At 49.8% G+C, this 19,109-nt stretch overlaps 8 protein-coding genes across 8 annotated transcripts; 5 read left to right on the top strand and 3 right to left on the bottom strand.

Moving 5' to 3' along the window:
* Positions 1–209: 209 nt before the first annotated feature.
* Positions 210–971, top strand: N7509_008460 (GNAT family N-acetyltransferase; the record flags this gene model as incomplete). Its single annotated transcript, XM_056633097.1, has 1 exon — positions 210–971. One exon carries the CDS (start codon positions 210–212, stop codon positions 969–971), a length of 762 nt encoding a protein of 253 aa, XP_056483717.1.
* A 178-nt stretch (positions 972–1,149) lies between these two features.
* N7509_008459 (CeGAL family transcription factor) lies at positions 1,150–3,237 on the bottom strand (the record flags this gene model as incomplete). The annotated part of the gene is made up of 1 exon (XM_056633096.1): positions 1,150–3,237. One exon carries the CDS (start codon positions 3,235–3,237, stop codon positions 1,150–1,152), a length of 2,088 nt encoding a protein of 695 aa, XP_056483716.1.
* A 593-nt stretch (positions 3,238–3,830) lies between these two features.
* Positions 3,831–4,732, top strand: N7509_008458 (uncharacterized protein; the record flags this gene model as incomplete). Its single annotated transcript, XM_056633095.1, has 3 exons — positions 3,831–3,837; positions 3,976–4,038; positions 4,140–4,732. The coding sequence occupies 3 exons, from the start codon at positions 3,831–3,833 to the stop codon at positions 4,730–4,732; spliced, it is 663 nt and encodes a 220-aa protein (XP_056483715.1).
* A 2,045-nt stretch (positions 4,733–6,777) lies between these two features.
* On the top strand, positions 6,778–7,536 carry N7509_008457 (uncharacterized protein; the record flags this gene model as incomplete). The annotated part of the gene is made up of 1 exon (XM_056633094.1): positions 6,778–7,536. The coding sequence occupies one exon, from the start codon at positions 6,778–6,780 to the stop codon at positions 7,534–7,536; it is 759 nt and encodes a 252-aa protein (XP_056483714.1).
* Positions 7,537–8,470: 934 nt separating this feature from the next.
* On the top strand, positions 8,471–10,561 carry N7509_008456 (rDNA-binding RNA polymerase I transcriptional factor; the record flags this gene model as incomplete). Its single annotated transcript, XM_056633093.1, has 1 exon — positions 8,471–10,561. One exon carries the CDS (start codon positions 8,471–8,473, stop codon positions 10,559–10,561), a length of 2,091 nt encoding a protein of 696 aa, XP_056483713.1.
* A 735-nt stretch (positions 10,562–11,296) lies between these two features.
* Positions 11,297–11,650, bottom strand: N7509_008455 (uncharacterized protein; the record flags this gene model as incomplete). Its single annotated transcript, XM_056633092.1, has 1 exon — positions 11,297–11,650. The coding sequence occupies one exon, from the start codon at positions 11,648–11,650 to the stop codon at positions 11,297–11,299; it is 354 nt and encodes a 117-aa protein (XP_056483712.1).
* A 3,126-nt stretch (positions 11,651–14,776) lies between these two features.
* N7509_008454 (uncharacterized protein) lies at positions 14,777–15,991 on the top strand (the record flags this gene model as incomplete). The annotated part of the gene is made up of 1 exon (XM_056633091.1): positions 14,777–15,991. The coding sequence occupies one exon, from the start codon at positions 14,777–14,779 to the stop codon at positions 15,989–15,991; it is 1,215 nt and encodes a 404-aa protein (XP_056483711.1).
* A 1,797-nt stretch (positions 15,992–17,788) lies between these two features.
* Positions 17,789–18,796, bottom strand: N7509_008453 (alpha/beta hydrolase; the record flags this gene model as incomplete). The annotated part of the gene is made up of 1 exon (XM_056633090.1): positions 17,789–18,796. One exon carries the CDS (start codon positions 18,794–18,796, stop codon positions 17,789–17,791), a length of 1,008 nt encoding a protein of 335 aa, XP_056483710.1.
* Positions 18,797–19,109: the final 313 nt, after the last annotated feature.

Genomic DNA, 19,109 nt, shown 5'->3' with positions numbered 1-19,109 from the left:
GCAGCAAGCGGGGACTACCGCTCAACCACCCCGAGCAGTGGGGTTGACCTCACTGATTCCAATGACTCAATGACTGTTATTAATTAACTAGCGCCTTGGCAATTAGACTTTCAAGTTCACAACAAGTGTTCAACTGGAACAATCATCAACGCCGACACAATTAGCATCATAATCCCTCGGATTTACCAGATCATTCCCCTCCAACAGCCATGTCTACCCCGCAGAGAAAAGATGCCGGGCTCCGCATCGAGCCTGTAGATCGACCGGAAGATATTGAGCAGGCTTTCCACTGTATCAGCGAGGCCTTCGGCCGCCAGGCCCAAGACGGTGTCTGGACCGCAATGAATCCTGGATGGGATACGCCTGCCGGAAAGGCGAGTGGAGCTGCGCGGATGGTCGCCCGCTGGCGACAGACTACCACCGACAAGAATGGAAACCCCAACACCATCTTTCTAAAGGCAACCGTACCAAGTGCAGACCCGGAGGGAGAACGCACCGTTGCCGGACTCGCTATTTGGGCACAGGCCTCCTGTGTTGAGGGCCATGGCGATCCGCCAAGTGAAGATATGGCTAAAGCTATGCATCTCGAGGAATTGTATCCTGGAAATGAAGTCGAGCAACGCTATCTCACTCAAGTCATGACTTCCTTTCTGCGTAAACGCTATGAGGCTATCAAGGAAAAGGCTTCTGCCATACCACCGGCTGTGCTGGTGTTGGATCTTTGTGCTGTAGACCCGGCGCATCAGCGGAAGGGCATTGCAAAAGGTCTAGTGCAGTGGGGTCTGGATGAAGCAAAGAGACGCGGTGATTTGGAGTTGATCCTCGAGGCATCTAGTATGGGGAGGCATGTGTATGCGCAAATGGGCTTTGAGGCGCAAGGATCGGACATCGAATATCTTGTTGATGAGGAGTTTGCTTCTCGAAGCAGACCGGCCAATCTCTTCATGCGCAGACGAAATGGGAATTCTTAGGATTTGGATTAAAATGGGTTATGGAACTGAAATAGCTTCAAAATAGAAGGACTCGGTGCCCGTACATTAATCATATCCTCATGGAGATTATCGTTCAGTTTCCCGGTAATATTGGTCTTAAAGTAGACGAATCCCGCATTCGTTACGTTTGTAATGTACACCTTGGCGTTAAATAGCGCTATAGCAGATTCCCATGGATCATCCAAGGCCCATCAGCCACATTCCATATATCACTCATGAACAGGGACGATGGATCTGAAAACGGAAAGGAATCCTGTCCTGCAATTCCAGGATAAAAGGGGGCATTTGCATTGGCCGCATTACCAAAAATGAGGCCCGCCGATGATTCTCCGGCCGCATAAATACCGTTCGCTGAGACATCGGCCTGCCCCTGTGCATCATATGAAGAAAGAATCGATGTGTCGCCGGTGTCGATGGCCTGGACTGCAGAGGAGCCGAATGGCGGATCCAAATGCTGCGTTCCCGAGGTGGAAGGGTCGCCTTGCTGCCTGCTTGTAGGACCTCTATCACGTTGGGGAGACCGAGGGTTGGAGTGATACCTGTCGTCTGTAGAGGATTTATTGGGGGTCTTCGCGAATTGGTCGTTGGGGCCAGTCTGGGATTGGTGAGAAACATGGCCCGGAACCTCCAACCTGGATGAATTTGTATTGGTCAAGGCCGACTCCATGCCTTTGATTGCTTCAATGCAAGTCTCGGGCCAGCTACTCCCGCGCAAGGCCAGATTCTCCAAGATACTGACACCCATTCTGGCGTATTTCAATGCTGTGTTTGTGGCAAGCTCACCTTCCCACGAAGCATACATCAGTATCAAACACGCCATCCAGGTTGTCCATGTAAAGGACGGCCATGTGAGGGGCGCATCAGATGAAGAAGACATGTATTTCTTCAGAGCTGCTAGTAGTGTCCGCGAGGAAGCAATGCAGGTTTGCAAAGCGTTTTTGTATTCTGAACTGGGTTTCTCGGCAGCGAGTAGGGGTCGATTCATCGAGATAATAGCCTCGTGTCTCAAGATCATGAGCAGTAAGCGATGATACGGACTCAAATTCGGATTCTGCCCCGGCTCCGTATGCTCCTCCTCGATGATATTTACATCATCGTAGACTTCGTTCCACCACTGGGACAGCTCGCCGTTAACATGTGATGCCTCGACAGTACCGGCATGACTATGGAGGATAGACTTGTTGCGCAGTTCTAGGATCAATCCCCGGATCCTGGCAAACTTTGCGAGGTGAGATAATAGACGCAATCGATGGTCATCGGGTTGCGTGGATGCTGCGGTAGTTCTAACATGTCGTTCGTCACCCGGGTAGCATACATCGATATCATCGTCGCGGATCCCCAATGGGATCCCTAGTGCCTGCGACAGGTATCGTTCCAGGCAGTAAATAGACCAGAAGAGCCGCCTTCGAATGCCCACCTCTTCACTGGTGAAAACAGAGAAACGGCCAGGGCAACGATGCAATCCGAGGTGGAAGGCAGTTCTAGTGATGACTCCGCCCACTCGAGAGGCGGCATTCAGTCGTAGTAACGATGTGAGTGCAAGTTGGGCCAAAAATGCAGACTGGAGCAAAGGAAGGGTTGTGGGCTCCGCAAAAATACTTTGAATATCTTGCATAACATGTTGTACAGTGGAGAAAACCAATGACGCAGGCACAGGGCCTAGTTTCGATACCGGGTTTTCAATTTGCCGGCTATCTTCGAGGGATATCGATATAATCGAGCGAATAGTAGTCATATCTAGTCGATTGATCGCAGATGGGCCGTGTTGGCTGAGCTTTTCCATAGCTTTGAGCACCGTTGGGGCGTGAAGACATGGGAAGATCGGATGCCAATTCTCAAAATAGGGCCGGGTCCAATTGACCAGATCTTCAAAAGCATATGTTGGGTTTTGCGAAAAATCCAGTTCATCCGTTGACCATAGCATATCGGTGTCTAGAGTGCCTCGCTGTAAGCGATCATCCTCCCCCGGTACTGAGCTCTTGTCTCGCGCTCTGGTCTGCTGAAGATCTGCCGAGCGACGAGCAAATACATTATAGACATGGCGAATGAAGTGAATACCACTGGAGCTCCCAAGAAAGCTGGCGGATCCGTCATTTTGAGACTCTCTCATGAAGCCTATCTCACGCGGCGACGGCCTCGATGTGCCCAATATCGAGGCACGCTTGCGTCTTTTGGCGCGAGGGCCATACTGCCAGTCCGGATCATGATCTTCAAAGCGGGTACCGACCGATGAGGGCGATGTCATGGTGGTCTCTTGTGTCACATTTCCGAAAGGTTCCTTCAATGCTTATGCCAGTTGGTCGCACATCGCATTATACCAGCAATATCGAATCCAATACTGTCCAATGGTTTGCCAAGGAGGAGGCTGGGCGGTGTGTTTGCTTGCATTCCAGATGCAAATGCAAAGCAAATGCAAAGATTCCAACCGGCGAGTCAGTTGCTTGCCTCCGCTGACAACAGTGGATACGCACACGTGACTGTAGCACACTTTCCCCGGACAAAAACACCTCCGGACGACCAACGGCGTTTCCCCCCGACCCCATCAGATCGGATCACATCTATAGCGCCACAAAGGCAGGTCCTTTTGTCGAATATATCCCGACATTATAATTTATTTTCATCTGGACAGTTTTTTGTTGTATTATATCAATAATATACGATGAGATCCTCCCGGTCAAGACGGACACAGGGTTCGGATTCGACGATGCCAGGTTCGGCCCCGTCTCCATTTCATACATATTTCATATACCTCCAGAGGTAGTCGCAAGTATTAATATCTGAGCAATTAGATAACGATAACCTGAGCCCGATTTCGTGCGAGATTTGCAGGCAACGCAAATGCAAGGTTAGTCCTATTGGCAATCGGAGGGTCCTGGCAACGCTGATCTCGGAGATTAGTGTGACCGCAAATTGTATGACTGACTGACTAGATCTAATCGATCTTGATGATGGAATCCTGATTCTGACTATCACTGTTGTACAGACCCCACTGCTCCCAATGTACTAGTGAGCCAGGGAAGTGCGTCTATCCTGAAAGTGGTAAAAGGTAGGCTTCTCCGGACAGTGTCTACTTCAGATCGAAATGAGGCTGATATGGTTTATCTTCACGGCGCAGAGGACTGCCTCTTGGCTACCTGAACCAACTAGAGCAGCGCCTCGCTGAGACAGAGTCAGCCCTGTATGGGGCTCTTGTGACACTCCGCGCCATGCAGCCCGCGACTGTAGCCCAGGTATCGGCCAAGCCGGACTCGACCCAGAAGCAAAAAGCTGCGCGCATGGATGAATGGTCTCAATTGCCACTCCGAGGATGGTCAGATATGGAACATTGGATGATCTCCATGTCCGACCATTTCACGATTGAACAACCCCAGAGTATCGCTTTGCCCGGGTCGGGGTCTCAGGTGTCGGTCTCTCCGGGTCAAGCAGTGGATAACGAGACGTATAGTCCGGGGATGGCGGTGGAAGTACCCGGCCCATCAACCTATGGCTGGCAGTCGAGAGAAGATATCAACATGAACAGCCCATATGAGACCCACCTCCATCCCCCAGCTATGATGTCTTCACCTGTATATTCGCGACATCAGGGCGTGGGCGGATCGGAGGGTATGGCTTCTCCTGCCGATGGGATCTCGGAACATGCCCCAGCCGGACCAGCTGGCCGAAGTGAAAACAGAGCCAAGGCAAACCATGCTGATAGAGCAGAAGATCTGTCAAAAAATAACCCCTGTATATACTTTTAATTTACAATCTTCAGCAGCTGTCTCGAGGCGATGGGGCACCAATCTACCTGCAACCACCGGTCTCCGATCACGTGATTTGGATAGGGGCAAGACAAAAGTTGAGTCGGTGTGTCTTAAACTTCTCCCTCGCAGCGAACCCTCGAAGCAAGCAAGCAAAAGAAACAAAAAGAATACCACCCCTCCATTCTTCCCATGTAGGGCATCGGTATTGGCATGGGCATCAACACCTTGGCCACGTCAAGTTGCAGCACGCAGCAGTTCTGGATCAAAGAGTTCGATTCGATCTCTCGCCCCACATCCAGATTTTCAGCCCAGTGGAGGCCACGGATTTTAAGATGAAAAGAGTGAGGTCCACACCTCTCCACCAACCCAAAATGCCCCCCTTCCCCCACGAGGGGAACTGCTCACAGGTTCGTGTCACGATGAAAACTCCCCGGTCAGGTCTGCAATGCCAGTTGGATGGGATTGGCCGTGTCCCTGAAGGCCGGTCGCACCATGACCACGCCGGCTGATTCGGTCATCTCGGTGGAAATGGTGATTGGCTTAGATGTACCCTGCCAGCCGTCCCTGGGGCCTGTCGATCTTTTCTGGCCACGGAGCACAGACTCTTCTTAGTGAGGCACGGAGTGGTAGGGGTCTGTGGTGAAACGCCATTGGAGGACGGACCTCCCCCGAACAAGAGCACCAAGACTTGCGGGCGTTTCACTCAAATTCTGATCATAAAGCATAATGGCGTCACATCTGGTCTGTCATTGTCGACAATCTCACGTGGGTGGATTGTGTTTGCGATGTGTCTCGACCAGACATGTACACGTCGAGCCCATGTCCCTTTGGGCACCGGCGGATGACCCACGGAGGGACGGAAAGTAGGGAACGACCCTCCATCTCCATACCGGATTGCATTTGTCTTTGGATTTTGCATGACGACCCTCGACCAGGGGGAGGCCCCTACAGGCACGGGCATGGAGACGGGCATAGACCAGGGGACAGGGCATGGGGCGTGAGCAAATGACACTCTGTGGTCGGTGCTTTTTTTGTCCCAGTCAAAGCGACGAAGGCGAATTGGTAGAAAATAGAACAAATGCCAGCCATGCCAGCACTGGCAATACCAACCAAGGGTTAATTCTGGCTCTGGTTCAATCGAAGAACTTGGTCGGCCGAACCACCACGCCATTCAGGTATCGAAAGGGTCTGGAAGAACCGTTCGCCACAGGTAGTGTTTGGGTGAAACTCGTGAGTGGTTAGAGACTTAATCGGCCCCATCGTCGGGGTAAGCGAACCTTGGGAATTCCCAAGGTTTGGGTTTGGGCTCGAGGGGCAAAGTGCTCAGTACTCCATAGGGTGGGTAACAATCGGAGGGAGACCCAACGGTGTTCCTCTAAGCGCTGGTGGAAACCTCTCACAGTGAGTGGCCGGGCCTGGCTGGATCTTTCCCCCTTCTCCTCCTCCTCCTCCTCCTCCCTTCTTCTTCTCCTCTCTACATCTCCTCCCATCGGGACTATCCTTCATTTTTCAGAGTCCTACATTCCTTTAGTGACTCTTCACTTCATTTCTATCGAGTCCCAGTGACTCCTTTTTTCTACTTTTTTATCCCAATCCTTTTCCCACAATCAAAAAATATCAATATCCCTTTGGGCGCGTCCTGGTTGTACGCCCCATTCTTTACTCCCTGGACACAAAGAGACTGTCCTGGACCATTTTGCTGTGCAAAATTCACTTTGGTTAAAAGTCTCTCGACATTCATTCTCACCTTTGTGAAAGTTAACAATCGGATTCTATCATCCTATCTTCCTCTATCAACGCTCCCTGATACCGGACATTCTTGATATTGATCTTCCACATTCCTCGCCGTCTCCGCATCCTGCGATCGGTTTACCACGCGACAATCAAATTACTTCAAATTCGACTGCCGCGAAAAGCAACGATCGCTAGTGATCAATAGCAAGCAGCAGGAAATCTTGCCAGATTCAATTCCGAAATTGCGTTCTGTCTACGCCCACGTCGATCCATCAACGTAATCCGACGAATATTCATCTGAATTCATCATGTCGACCATCACTCGCGCATTCACCAAGCGCAACAAGCGCCCGGAGGTGTCTGCGCCCATGCCGTACCGTGGCGAAGGTCATATTCGATTCAACTCGGGTTCCATAAAGCGCGGCAACATCTCCGGTCCGGTGCAGCTATTATCTACCACCAACATGTTGGCCTACAACGCACCCGATCTGAATTCCAATTCGCCCAATTCTTCATCTGCCTCGTCGCTGCGGTCGCGCGACGACTCTGATTTCTCTATCTCGCCCCACAGTTACTCTTCATCCATCACTACGCCTGATGTCTCGCCACACGAGCCCGAGCCCGTGGATTACTTTCCCAAGCGGTCTGCGACCGTGACAAGCCACCCCCGCTCTTCTGCGACATCTTCCTCGTCGACCGAGGCTCCGTTGATCCCGAAGCGTGCTCTGTCGCACACCAAGCGATCCCACCAGGAGCTGGCCCGCAAGCGATCACAGCATCGATTGTCGCCTCCTCCACTAGCTGCCCCCCGCAGTAATCCCACCATGCGTGCTTCCCAGGATATGTTCCGGGCAGAGGCTCACCCCTTCAGCAAGGAACTGGAGCAGGTGAACGAGGTGGCTGAGGAATTCGGGGCAACTCCCTTGATGGACGAGGAGGAGCGTACTTTGCGCCGCAAGGGTCTGCAGAAATTCACCGTCGACGATTATCTATTCGAAATTCAGGATCTCTACGGCAGCATCTTTGACGATAAATTGGGCCCTCTGAGCACAGGTGCCTGGCTATGAACTCATCGATAATATCTTACTGTTCCGTTCCCGGTTGACCCGGGGGTGATCGACGACGACCTACAAGCGAATGGAGGTGTAAAAAGGGGGACAGGTCTCCTTCTTCTCCACAATTCGCTACGACTAACTCTTATTCTTTCATTGATACGATTTTCCGATTGTTTGTTTTCCCTGATTCGCACTATACCATGGGAGGAGCCTCTCTTCAGTTCCCGCGCGTTCGGTCTCTCATTATGCCGTTTACATTGGCTGCGTGTATGGTTATGTACCACGCAAGCCCCATTCAAATTTTTTTTTATTCCATTCGGGAAGGGGAGCTGAGAAACACCTATGGTTTTCGATATGGCGCGTTCTGTCCGCATCTACTACTTCTCCATCAGTTCATCAGTTAGATTTGGGTCTTTTTCCTAGATCATGTTGAATTTCTGATGCATCAAATACAATTCGAAAAGTGAAACAGCAAAGTAACAAAGTATTCCAATAATTCCAATGTAATTTGCAAATGTAGACATTTGTAACTACCGTATACAACAGTATGACATAATGCTTGCCCACCACTCCTCACCGCTCTGGTCACGAGACCCACCGCCCCACCGTGCGAAAAGAGAAAATATTCTCTGCTGCTTCAACTTTCAGCTTTTGTCCGAGCATCCACATCACTGTCTGCATCCTGTTTCAACCTAATTTCAAGCCGAACGAATGACCTCCATGGGTGCAGACAGACGTTCGTGGTCTGATTCGTTTATCCTGTAGTGCAACTCTGCAATCTAACCGTGCGGTCGGTCGTGTGCTTGGGTACCTCAACGAGCCTCAAACTCCGTCGACCACTCGAGCTGTCCCTCAATTCAACCCGGAGGTCCGGACCGATCAATGTCAACCATTCTGCGGTCTCTCTAAATTTCATTCCACGCATCATCGACGTTCTCATCTGGCCATGCCCTCGGTTGCCACTGCTCGCACCCCGGCGCTTACAGCCACCCCTTCAACCCACTACTCGAAAATGCTGGCGGCTTCGTCCCCCATCTCTATCCTTAAACCCGCCAAACCAACTGGCACGAAACGCACAATGGAGGAAGCGGAGCTCAGTCTTTCCCCCTCATCCTCCTTCTCGGATGCCGGCGCCGAAGACGTCCACGTCAAGAAACGCCCCCGCGTTACCTTTGCCGAGAAGGCCGAAAGCCAGGCGCCCCCGATCGCCGTGACACAAACAACTACAACCATGGCCCCGATGAAGAGCTTACCTGTTGTTCGGGAAGAGGTCCGAAAGGCAATCCATCGCCATGTCATGATGGGAGAGAATGAGGCGTACGACGAAATCAAGGAGATTTTCACCGCCGACCCGAAGAAGGCGGACGATCCAGCCTACTCATACGAACTCCCTACGCATGCCGACCTAAGGAACCATCTTATGGGCCTTCTATCACACATCTCTTCTTTGGATCGCAACTGCAGTAGCCTGGTCACTGCCATTCTGAACAGCGAATGGCTCGGTCGGGATGACTCCTATGTCAAACTTTTTACTCGGTTCTTGGGTAACTTGGCCGCTGCACAGGGTGGATACCTCTCCCTCGTCCTCAAAATGCTCGTCACCAAGCTTGCCGGTATCCCTCGAGGAACGGGCCGACTTCCTGGCTACTCCCCTGTGTCCACACCTGAGATATTCAACCGGGTCCACAAGGCGCTCCGCCATGTGATGCGTCTTATCCCAGCTGGAAGTGGAGCATTGTCGCCTCTTCTGTCATCACAATTTCCTTTCGACACAGACTCGGCCAAATCCTACATTTGCTACACCCAGAACCTCATCCGGATTGTTAGCTATACCCCAGAACTGCAGTCCGATATTCTCGCTGTTATCACTGAAAAACTTGTTAAAGTTGATGTTCAAATTCAAGTAGACCTCGAAGACTTCGAGGATGAACTTGGGGAAGACCTTCTCCAAGATGTATCACCCGAGGAGGATGTCGACGATGAAGCCGATGACGATTCGATTGTCAGTGACGAGTCGGATGACGATAGCAATCGTGTTACAGAAATCAAAGGAAACATTCAGAAGGTGGATGGCATGATCGATATTCTGTTTGAGTACTACACGCCGCCTTTCATGACGGGCAGCTTGGACGACAAGGAAAACGCCTTGGATCTTTTATTGAGCCACTTCCAAACCATCATTCTCCCAACCTACCGCTCTCGACACTCTCAATTCCTCCTCTTCCATTTCTCCCAGTGCTCGCCGGTTCTTGTCGATCGATTCGCCTCGGCCTGTGTCCAAATCATCTTCAACAAACTCCAGCCCAGCCTAACCCGGCAATCGGCGGCCGCCTACCTGGCCAGCTTTGTCGCTCGCGGCGCCCACATCTCCGGCGAGGTCGTCCGGGATGTCTTTGATATCTTGCTCACCCACCTAAACAACCTTCGTGACTCGTTTGAAGACGGCTGCCGTGGACCGGATCTGCGCCGCTACGGGCCATTCTACTCCACCGCCCAAGCCATTATCTACATCTTCTGCTTCCGATGGCGCGACCTGACGACCGCCGCAATTGATGGTGACAGCCCTGAGCAGGTCGAGGAGTTGGAGCCAAGTCAGGTGGGATTCCCGCCAAACATCAAGGAAATTCTTCATAAGTCGATCTACTCGCGTTTGAATCCTCTCAAAATCTGTTCGCCTGGTATTGTCACGGAATTCGCCCGCATCGCTCACCACTTCCAACTACTCTACGTTTACCCCCTTCTCGAAACCAACAAGCGACTCCGCGTCTCTGCCTTCCGCAGTATTGCCAGCCTTACCAATGCCAACTTCGGCTCGGTCGAACGCGATGTCCGTGCCGGCGATCACCTGGGCTACCAACTGGACGCATACTTCCCCTTCGACCCTTACCAGCTCCCGCGCAGCCGGCGCTGGCTGGAAGGGGACTATGTCGAATGGCGCGGAATCCCCGGCCTAGACGATGACGATGACTCCGACAGCGAGGCCGATGATGACGGCGAAGATGATGAAGAGATTGCCACGGCAACAGACGAAGAGTAAGCGTGCCAGAAAGCACCTCGCACCTATCATCTAGATTCTCTCTTCCTTTCTCCGATTCACCAAATCTGCATTTTCATGTTATGTGTCTGGTTGATTTAAAGACCCAAAACATCTGTTCGTTTTAGCGTGGCGCCTGGGTTTACTACTGAATTTCCTTCTTGCTATTTACTCTCCAAACCAAAAGTTCGATACCATTTCCTACTGATGCCTGATGATATCGCTGCTTTTGAGCGTGCATGGATATGTTTTCTTCTGGTGGAATACCATAATTTCTAGATGGCATAGCCATGCCTTACAAAAATAGGAAAATTTCACTTATGATGCCGTGTTATGCATAAGCCTACCAGTGGTACTAGTAGAATTGCCCACTATCGTTCAAGGGTTGGTGCGTATCTGTTACTGTCTAAATCTACCACGATGAGATTACGAAAAGACTTCCCAAGGTTATGAGATTAAGCAACAGATTCTCCTATTAAAGTTGCTACGGAAAATACCCAATGAAACAAGAAATGCCGACGAAGAGTCCACCAGTTCGGGATTTACTGAGGGTCACCCCAGGCAAAAGCACCAGACAGACTCAACCATCGCGAACAATCAACTGCAACTTCAAAAGCAACCCAATTAACGAGCGTCACGGTCTGATCACATCAACCCTTTCACTAGACCATGGCCAGAAGGAAGCAGTCTCAACCCCGACCGCATCTCCCTTGCCTAGCCTGAATGCCGCCGCAAAATTTACTTCCTAACGCATTCCTTGAAGTTCGACTCGATCATATCAACCGCCAAACCAGAACCCAACTCATCGACAGAGACGAGCGTGCAATCAGTGAGGCGATCAAGCGGAGAAGGATAAATAAGCCTCTGGCATCTCAGCATGCAGGTTGCCAGATCGTGGGTGCAGGAGCTGGCCACAGCCCCGGTTTGCGATGTGCAGCCCATACTGGTCACTCCACAGTTTTTCATGCAGGGAACGTAGACGTTGAGCACGTCTTTGAGTTTCATGCTATCCACTGGAGTTTCATTGGGACCCCAGAGTGGGGTGGAGCTGGCGAGGGTGATGAGGACGCTGATTGCGGACAGATACTTCATTTTGGATGGTTGGTTTTCTTTTTTAGGAGTTTGTTAGCTTATTTGGGATCGTTCGTGGGGATGGGGTAGAGTTATGCTCACGCAATTTGAACCTGGTCTTGTTGATTGGTGTTTGGGCTTGGTTGTGATGGACTGGATTGGATTGAAACTGGTGAGGATAGAATATCGTGAAGATAGAAGATTGGGCTGGCTTTATATGCTTGTCTTCCCCATCTTCGTTGAATTCTTGTACCTTTTCCTGAGGGCTGTTATTTCGAGACATGACTGGGATATTCCTTGCTCATCGGTCTGCATATTGCTGAGCATAACCACGTCCGATAGGTAAAATGAACTACGGTGGTGGTTCACGGATATCACCTACTGCCCTTGTCACAAGTTTATAGCCTATTGGAGTTGATCCGACCGAGGTGGCAGTGGCACTTTCGGATTCTGCGGATGGGATGTGCTATCATGAAAGGTACTCTCTCGTTGAGAACTTGTTTGGTATGCGTAGGTGTAATCGAGCGATTTCAAGGTTCGAAGTTTTGGTGTTACGCGGCATTGGTTTGGGTTTACAGATACTTTTTCCTGAGATTCGGTGAGTGAAGGCTGATACTAATTTGACATTTACGGCAGAAGCTTATATGACAGGGAAGATACTCTTGAGATGTGGCGTTTTGGCTAATCTTGTAGCATGCTTTTTTCTACTCTCATTTAATTCACTAACTAGCCTGTGCCAAGTCATCTAACGGTTAACGTCTATCAGCCGTTGCCAGAATTGCTGTACGACAGTACGTTATCCCCCGCCTCTGGCTATTTTCGGATCAATACTAGCTCTCGAGTTTTAGCTCGTTTTGGAATAGAATCACCAGTGCTTCATATCTTTTTTTGGGTGGGAAGATCCGGAGCGAAGATCCGGAGCTGAGGCTTCAAGAATCACGAGCAAATGATTCGCGAGTTTCCTATTGTGTGCGGCTTAAGTTTGCTACGTTCATGCAAACTCAGACCGTGTCTTGGATATCCAGAAACATCCACCGTTCTTGAAGGGGCCACACTAACTATGTGAAGCACATCCATGGCCGATCAGATCGGAGAAATCAAGCAACAGTTCCATGTCTAGATCAACTCTGTAAACTGAACCACGATTTCGTTGGTACTTGCAGAAAACAGCAGCGTTGAAAAATACTTTTAAACTATTGTGACTAATTCGCAGGATGTTATTAATACATGAATATCTCGTTGAGTTTAGCAATATCATTGCCGATGATGGAAATTGTTAGCTCCTCGGGTCACGCAGGTCGGAATCCTACACGCTAAGAAAACAAGATCATGCGATCACTCATGGCTTCAACACTAACAACTTGAAAGTGACTCGGATCTGCGTGATTACGATTGCTTCGTCACCTTCTTCTAGATACCGCCGGCTTCGGGAATTCAGCTCAGCTGAAGACTTCAAGTATAATACTACTAACTGATGAGCTATATGCCGGTACCGGCCCTGTCTTCGGCGAAATATAATCATCTACAACTTGAAGTATATCCGTCCAGAATTATGGCGGTGTTGGCTCCCGAGGGAGATGATGTGAGATCATAGGAGATTTCTTGTAAAGTGTCTAAGATTACCATTCTGAGGGACCACAGAATATGCTAGAAATGGGTACTTCGGGTAATTCGCCAGGGATGCAACAACTTTGATATTAGTGGTGCGAGACGAGACGAGGCGCAGTCGTACATTCTTGTGGCGAGGGCGGACATTTCAGATCCGAATTAGAGGATTGGATCGGATCGGATCAATGCGTCAGCAGACATGCTCACATGAACCAATGTAATCATCTCTTCCGGATATGTCCTGTAGGAGTATAGACTGATCTTAGCGTGTTAGAAAGTAGATATTGAAGTAGCAAGAGGAAAAAATGATTTTCAAATTCTTTTTTTTCAGCTCGAAAGAAGTCCATGTTGTATTCGCCATTCGTCTGCCTCTTCGTCGCAATCTGATGTATATGAGAAGTGTTATAGGAATATTCTACATTGCAGTCGGGTACTAGACAAGGGTGTACGCTGACCATCCAATCAGGGGAAGGACGGAGTTATTATGTAGGCCTTGAGATGCATATATATGTCCGATCGATTCCGGGCCAGATCCTTCGTCATTACCCATCTCTTCCAGCATCTTAATCTAAGTTATTTGGGCTGTATACAACCTTCTGCCTTCCTTTTATCCGGTGTCTACGGCGTCGGCGAGAGTAGCGTGAATGATCTTGCTCACACGACAAGTAGGGAGCAGGTATTTGGCAGTGCTTTTGACCAGTATAAAAGCGATGAAATAGTCTCGTAGTCAGGGCAATGAATAGGTCAGTCCTTGTCGGTGCCATTATCTGCAACTCTTTGAAAGCATCGCGACATCCTGTGTGGGTGAACAAAACAAAGCTTCTACCTGCAAGATCTCTGATTTGAGATAGAAACTGCGACAATTTCTGCAAGTACTAACTATGAGTTGCAGAAACTGCGGCGTCTCGATACCAAGTATGAAACATGTTTGTCCGGCGTGTGGGAAACAGTGTCGATAGCAGGTACTTTTACCCGAGATTTAATTCTATAGTTATTCGATTTGGCCTACGGCTTATTAGGTCAGGTCTTTAAGTACTCCCCTAGGCAATATCGCTTTGCTTGCGCTCGAAATACCAAATGGGACTCGGGCTCTGGGACAAGTGACTGGTAGTAGTCGCATACTTCAAATTGGTTCTGGCCACGATCCTTCGATCTACATATATCCCGTAGTACTACTGTGAGGTGCTTTTAAACAACCACCCATTTCCATTCTACATACATGTTTGTATGGGAATTTTGAAATCAAAAGCACGATGCTCTCCGCCCAAACAGATCCGCCGCCTTTGGATTTGAAATACAACCAGCCATCTACCAGTGGCATGACTAGTAGCAGTCAAACAGGTAAATAGGTCTGTGCATATGATCTGGATAACGCCTGTCAATTCTTGGCGCTCTCCTTTCGCTCTAGTGCACATCTCCAGCCGTACGAAGCCCGGGCCGCCCCGCCCCGCCCCTTAGTTTCGTTTGTTTTCAGATTCTTCTACTCCGTACATATTTGGAGAATATCTCTAGGGCGTATACTACTCTCGAGCATCAGAAATGGCGTCACTTGCACCAGCCATTCTGCTTCTTACTTTTTCTCAAATCTCACTTGCACAGGCAGTTCAAACAGAGGGCTGGCAGTTCGCTGACAACTCTCGCTCGAGCTGGGATATTTTCTGGACATGCGTGTCAACGATTCTCGCATGTACATGGACAGCTTTGCATCTTAGAGTTCCAAAGCGATCTGAGCACAATGGAGACACAATGTCTAAAAAGCTCCCAACTTGGACCTGCGCGCTACTGGCTCCCGAGTTGATGGCCATGGTTGCAGTAATGGAGCACCGACAGGCAATGACGATTGTGACGCGTTGTAATACTGCTTTCCAAACAGTGGCTAGCAACGAGGACTCTTCAAGAGACCTTCCTCTACACACTGCAAGTTCATCTAGTGATGAGCCATCCTCGCTGAAACGTTGGACAGCAATCCAAGGATTTTGTATCGATATGCGCGGTGCGATACTGATCACGGAGGATGAATGGACCTACCCAGTTCTTCCGAGCAATGTTGTGCCTCTCATCGAAACTGGGGTCATTAAACACTCTCATTTGAGAGAGCGCGACATTCAAGACAGAGCAAAGGCTGACTCTCTTGCAAAGGCGTTGACGATGCTGCAAACTTTCTGGGTCACCTGCAACATTATTGCTCGGGCAGCATACAATCTCCCTATAACGCCGCTAGAGATATCCACCGTGGCTTATGCCGTCTGCGCCGCAATCACATATGGGGTTTGGTGGCATAAACCCAAAGATATGGTAACACCGATCACGATCTACTTACCCTACGGTCGTGAAAGCGATACAATGCCTCGTCGGGTAAGAGATATTTTGGACCAACGTCAGTCTGACTGGGTTCACTTATCCAAAGCTTTTCCTGAAGATTCTTCACGATCAGTTTTCAAGAAAACGGTTACATTTCCCTTAGACCTCTTGATATTCATCATCATTCTTTGTCTGCCTGTCAAATGGTTTACAGGAAAGCATATGGCCAGGCGTGATTCCTCGGGGGATAAAGTTCATTCCCCGTCTAAAAGCCATACCAACAGTGCCGTCTCAGAGTCAAAGGAATTAGCCACACCGGAGCAGAACTACACAGAATCAAAGAACAAAGTCAAGGATGAAGAAGAAAAAATGTCTGTCAAGGATAACATGATTCTTGATCTTTGTTCCCTGTTGATTGCTTTACTGTTCTGCGGGATACATCTTGCTGCGTGAGTTTGTCTTTTTCTCCCCTCTTCTTTTTTTACTCTCAAAGCTAATTCCAAGGTTCGTGATATGATAGTTGGAACTTTTATTTTCCAACAAAAGCTGAGCAGATATCCTGGCGAGTCTTCTCGCTTATTGCGATGTCCCTCCCCTTTCCTGTGGCTCTTCAATGCCTTTGGATTCATTGGAAACTCTACCGTGAGTCAGGCGACAAAGATTGTCTTATATCTAATAGTGACGGATACGGGATCTGGGAAGCTATGTTCTTCATAGGTCTCTTCCTTGTGTATTCGACCGCCCGCTGGGGGAATATTATCCTCATGTTTACGTCGCTGAGAGCACTACCTACTGAGTCTTATATCGCGATTGACTGGCTTTCCTCCATTCCACACATATAAAATGGAACGACATGAACTTGAAGCTGTATAGTTCATTTCGTTTTGGAGTGCCTCTACCGATCAGTCAAGTTCTTGGATGATAACCAGGTGTCCCTTTTTGGCCACGCCCGTTGTTATACTACAGCTTGAGCCCAACCAGTCCTGAGAGATTACTGACTCCGGGTCTGAAATTGGGCGTCTCTGTAAAAGCGACGGCAGCCAAGACAGGAACTGGCCTCACAACCGCCTCCACCACCTTCTGTGGTCACACTTCACGTTGGAGATGGCGAGACTGTCGCCAGCCTCCTTGACGATGTTGAGACCCGAAACAGGCTGTGTTGAGGTGACTCGGCCAGTGCAAGGCTTTCTTAACTCTGCGCCGCTCGATGCTGATCGTGAAATGGACGGGCGAGATCGCTCTATTAACGCGACGCAGACGCATCCTGCCTTCATTGTTACCATCATACGCTTGAGGGTAGGGGGGTATTGACTTATCGAGAGCTGACAAGCTTTCCTCGATGAGTTTATCTCATTCCTGTGCTCCAAATAAACACTGGTAGTACTAGTAGTTGCGGTGGGTTTGAAAGAATATTGCATATTCAGCTGATCTTAATAATTACATACAAAATGCCTTCGGCGGTATGATACAATTGTCTCAAAATACTAGTAGTCTCAAAAATAAAATCCCCCGCAAGTTGGCCTAGACCCTTCAACTCTGCTGGTAGAACGCAGTATGCATACATACAGTAGTCATAGTCATGACGAACGGTGGGACTTGATTTAGGCTTCTTCAATTTGTGCCTTGTTTTCCCCTTGACAGCATCCTTTGGTATACATACGAGTACAAATTCAAGGTGCGAATTAGGGCCATCCATTATGACATCAAACGGTTGTAGATCTACCGCTTGCAAACCGGTGTAAACCCCATTTTTGGGTGAAAGTTGACGATCGGCAAGTTTCTTCGGGCTGACGACCAGCCAATGAAAGAGTATTTCCTTTTTTGAAAAAAAAAAAGAAAAAAGAAAAAAGGAAAATTCTCTATTCCCATGCACGTGCGAGATATATGCATAGTCTTATCTACTCCGAGTCGTCTCTGTACACGAACATGCAGTGTGAAACGGACTGGCGAAAGCGCAGGTCACGTTGTACGAATTACGTTGGGCAGCTCGTATAGACCAGCCAAACTAGGAGGGGCTGAAGTCTACCCTCCCCATGCCCTGACGAGCACTCATTCTACCGTCCTTCGCGCTCGCGGATCAATAACGATGCATTTGATTGTAATAATAACCAAGATCGAGTCCCAAACGCCGTGAATGCTCAAAATGAATGCCAATAACCTCAGAGATCCAAGAACAAAATAACGCTTGCTCTATAATAACAATATACAGGAAAGGAAAGAAAAGGTCAAAAGTGATCGAGGCAAACACCATCACCGGTCGAAGATCGCCTTCATCTCCGCACAAGAATCACGGTACAGCACATCAACGCTATCCTGGTCGCGGAAAGGATTCGCCGATTTGTCCCAGGCGTGGCAGGCCTTCTCAATCATCATGGCCCGAACACGCTTGCCCAGTCCCTCGAGACGACGCACGAAGGTTTGACCTTCTTTCATAAGCATGTCCCACTCGCAGATATACAAAAACACATCATGGGGTAGAGTGGCCAGCATGCGATCGGTGGCACGCACCGGCGAGGCAAAGGCGGACGAGCGATCGTCAAGATTTGGGAGGTAGGATTCATCGAAGAGGGTGGTGAAAAAGGCCGGTAGAGTCTTATCGGGCATCAGACTCATAGCTCGGCGGTGGTCGCGAGACTCCAGAAAGTCCAGAATGGGGTACCAAGCGAAGATGCCAACGATGTTGAGCTCGTTGGTCTGGTCTACCAAACGCTGAGTCGACTCCGCCCGGCCAAAGTGCTCCTTGATCTCGGAGGATAGTCGACTATACAGGCGTAATGGAACGGTGACGGCTAGGTTGCCCCCAGCCGAGAAGCCGCTCAAGGCCACCCGGCTGACATCTAGGCCCAAGTCACCGGCATTGGCTGCCAAATACAAGAGTGCATCCACTCCGTCGTCAACGGCAGCGGGGAAGGGATTCTCAGGGGCCCGACGATAGCTGACACTAGCGACGACGGCGTTGACCTCGCTGACAACCATGGTGGACCATCGGGAATCGTCGGTGGCACAGCCGAGGGTAAACCCACCGCCGTGGAAGTTGACGAGGACGGGATAACGATGGCCTAGGCGTTTCTGTGCGTGATAATCGGGAGGGAGGTAGAAATGAATGACGGCCGAATTGCCGTGGGCGTCGGATGGGACGGTACGGGTGAAGGATGGGCTCGGACAACGCGGAGGAGTGAGGTCATGCAGGAACATTCCAATGCGCATCAGGAACCGCCAGACGGAGGCCTGGACATGCAGCCACCATCGAGAACCCATTGCGATAGTGGTTGGGTCCTAGCAGAGCTAGCAGGCTCGGGAAGTCTAGTGATATCAAGGAGAGAGGCAATGGTCAGATGTCGGGATTCGGAGGTCGGAGGTCGGAGGCGGAGGTGGAGTTAAGGTAAGTGCCGACAGTGGCGAATGAGGAGAGGCGGATGGAAGAGGGAGTTACAGGGAGGTGGAGGGATAGCGATATGGGAGAAAGGGAGAAGAGAAGAGAAGAGAAGAGGATAATAGATACAGAGAGTGGTGAGTGACAGTGACACTGAGTTGACCCTATAGGACGTGCTGGTGTCGTTATCGGTGGCTA

Source organism: Penicillium cosmopolitanum, assembly GCF_028827165.1.
Source record: "Penicillium cosmopolitanum strain IBT 29677 chromosome Unknown utg000009l:1.0-9042332.0:1.0-9050551.0, whole genome shotgun sequence".
NCBI classification, from domain to species: Eukaryota; Fungi; Ascomycota; class Eurotiomycetes; order Eurotiales; family Aspergillaceae; genus Penicillium; species Penicillium cosmopolitanum.
This window is presented reverse-complemented; position numbering and strand designations above follow the sequence as displayed.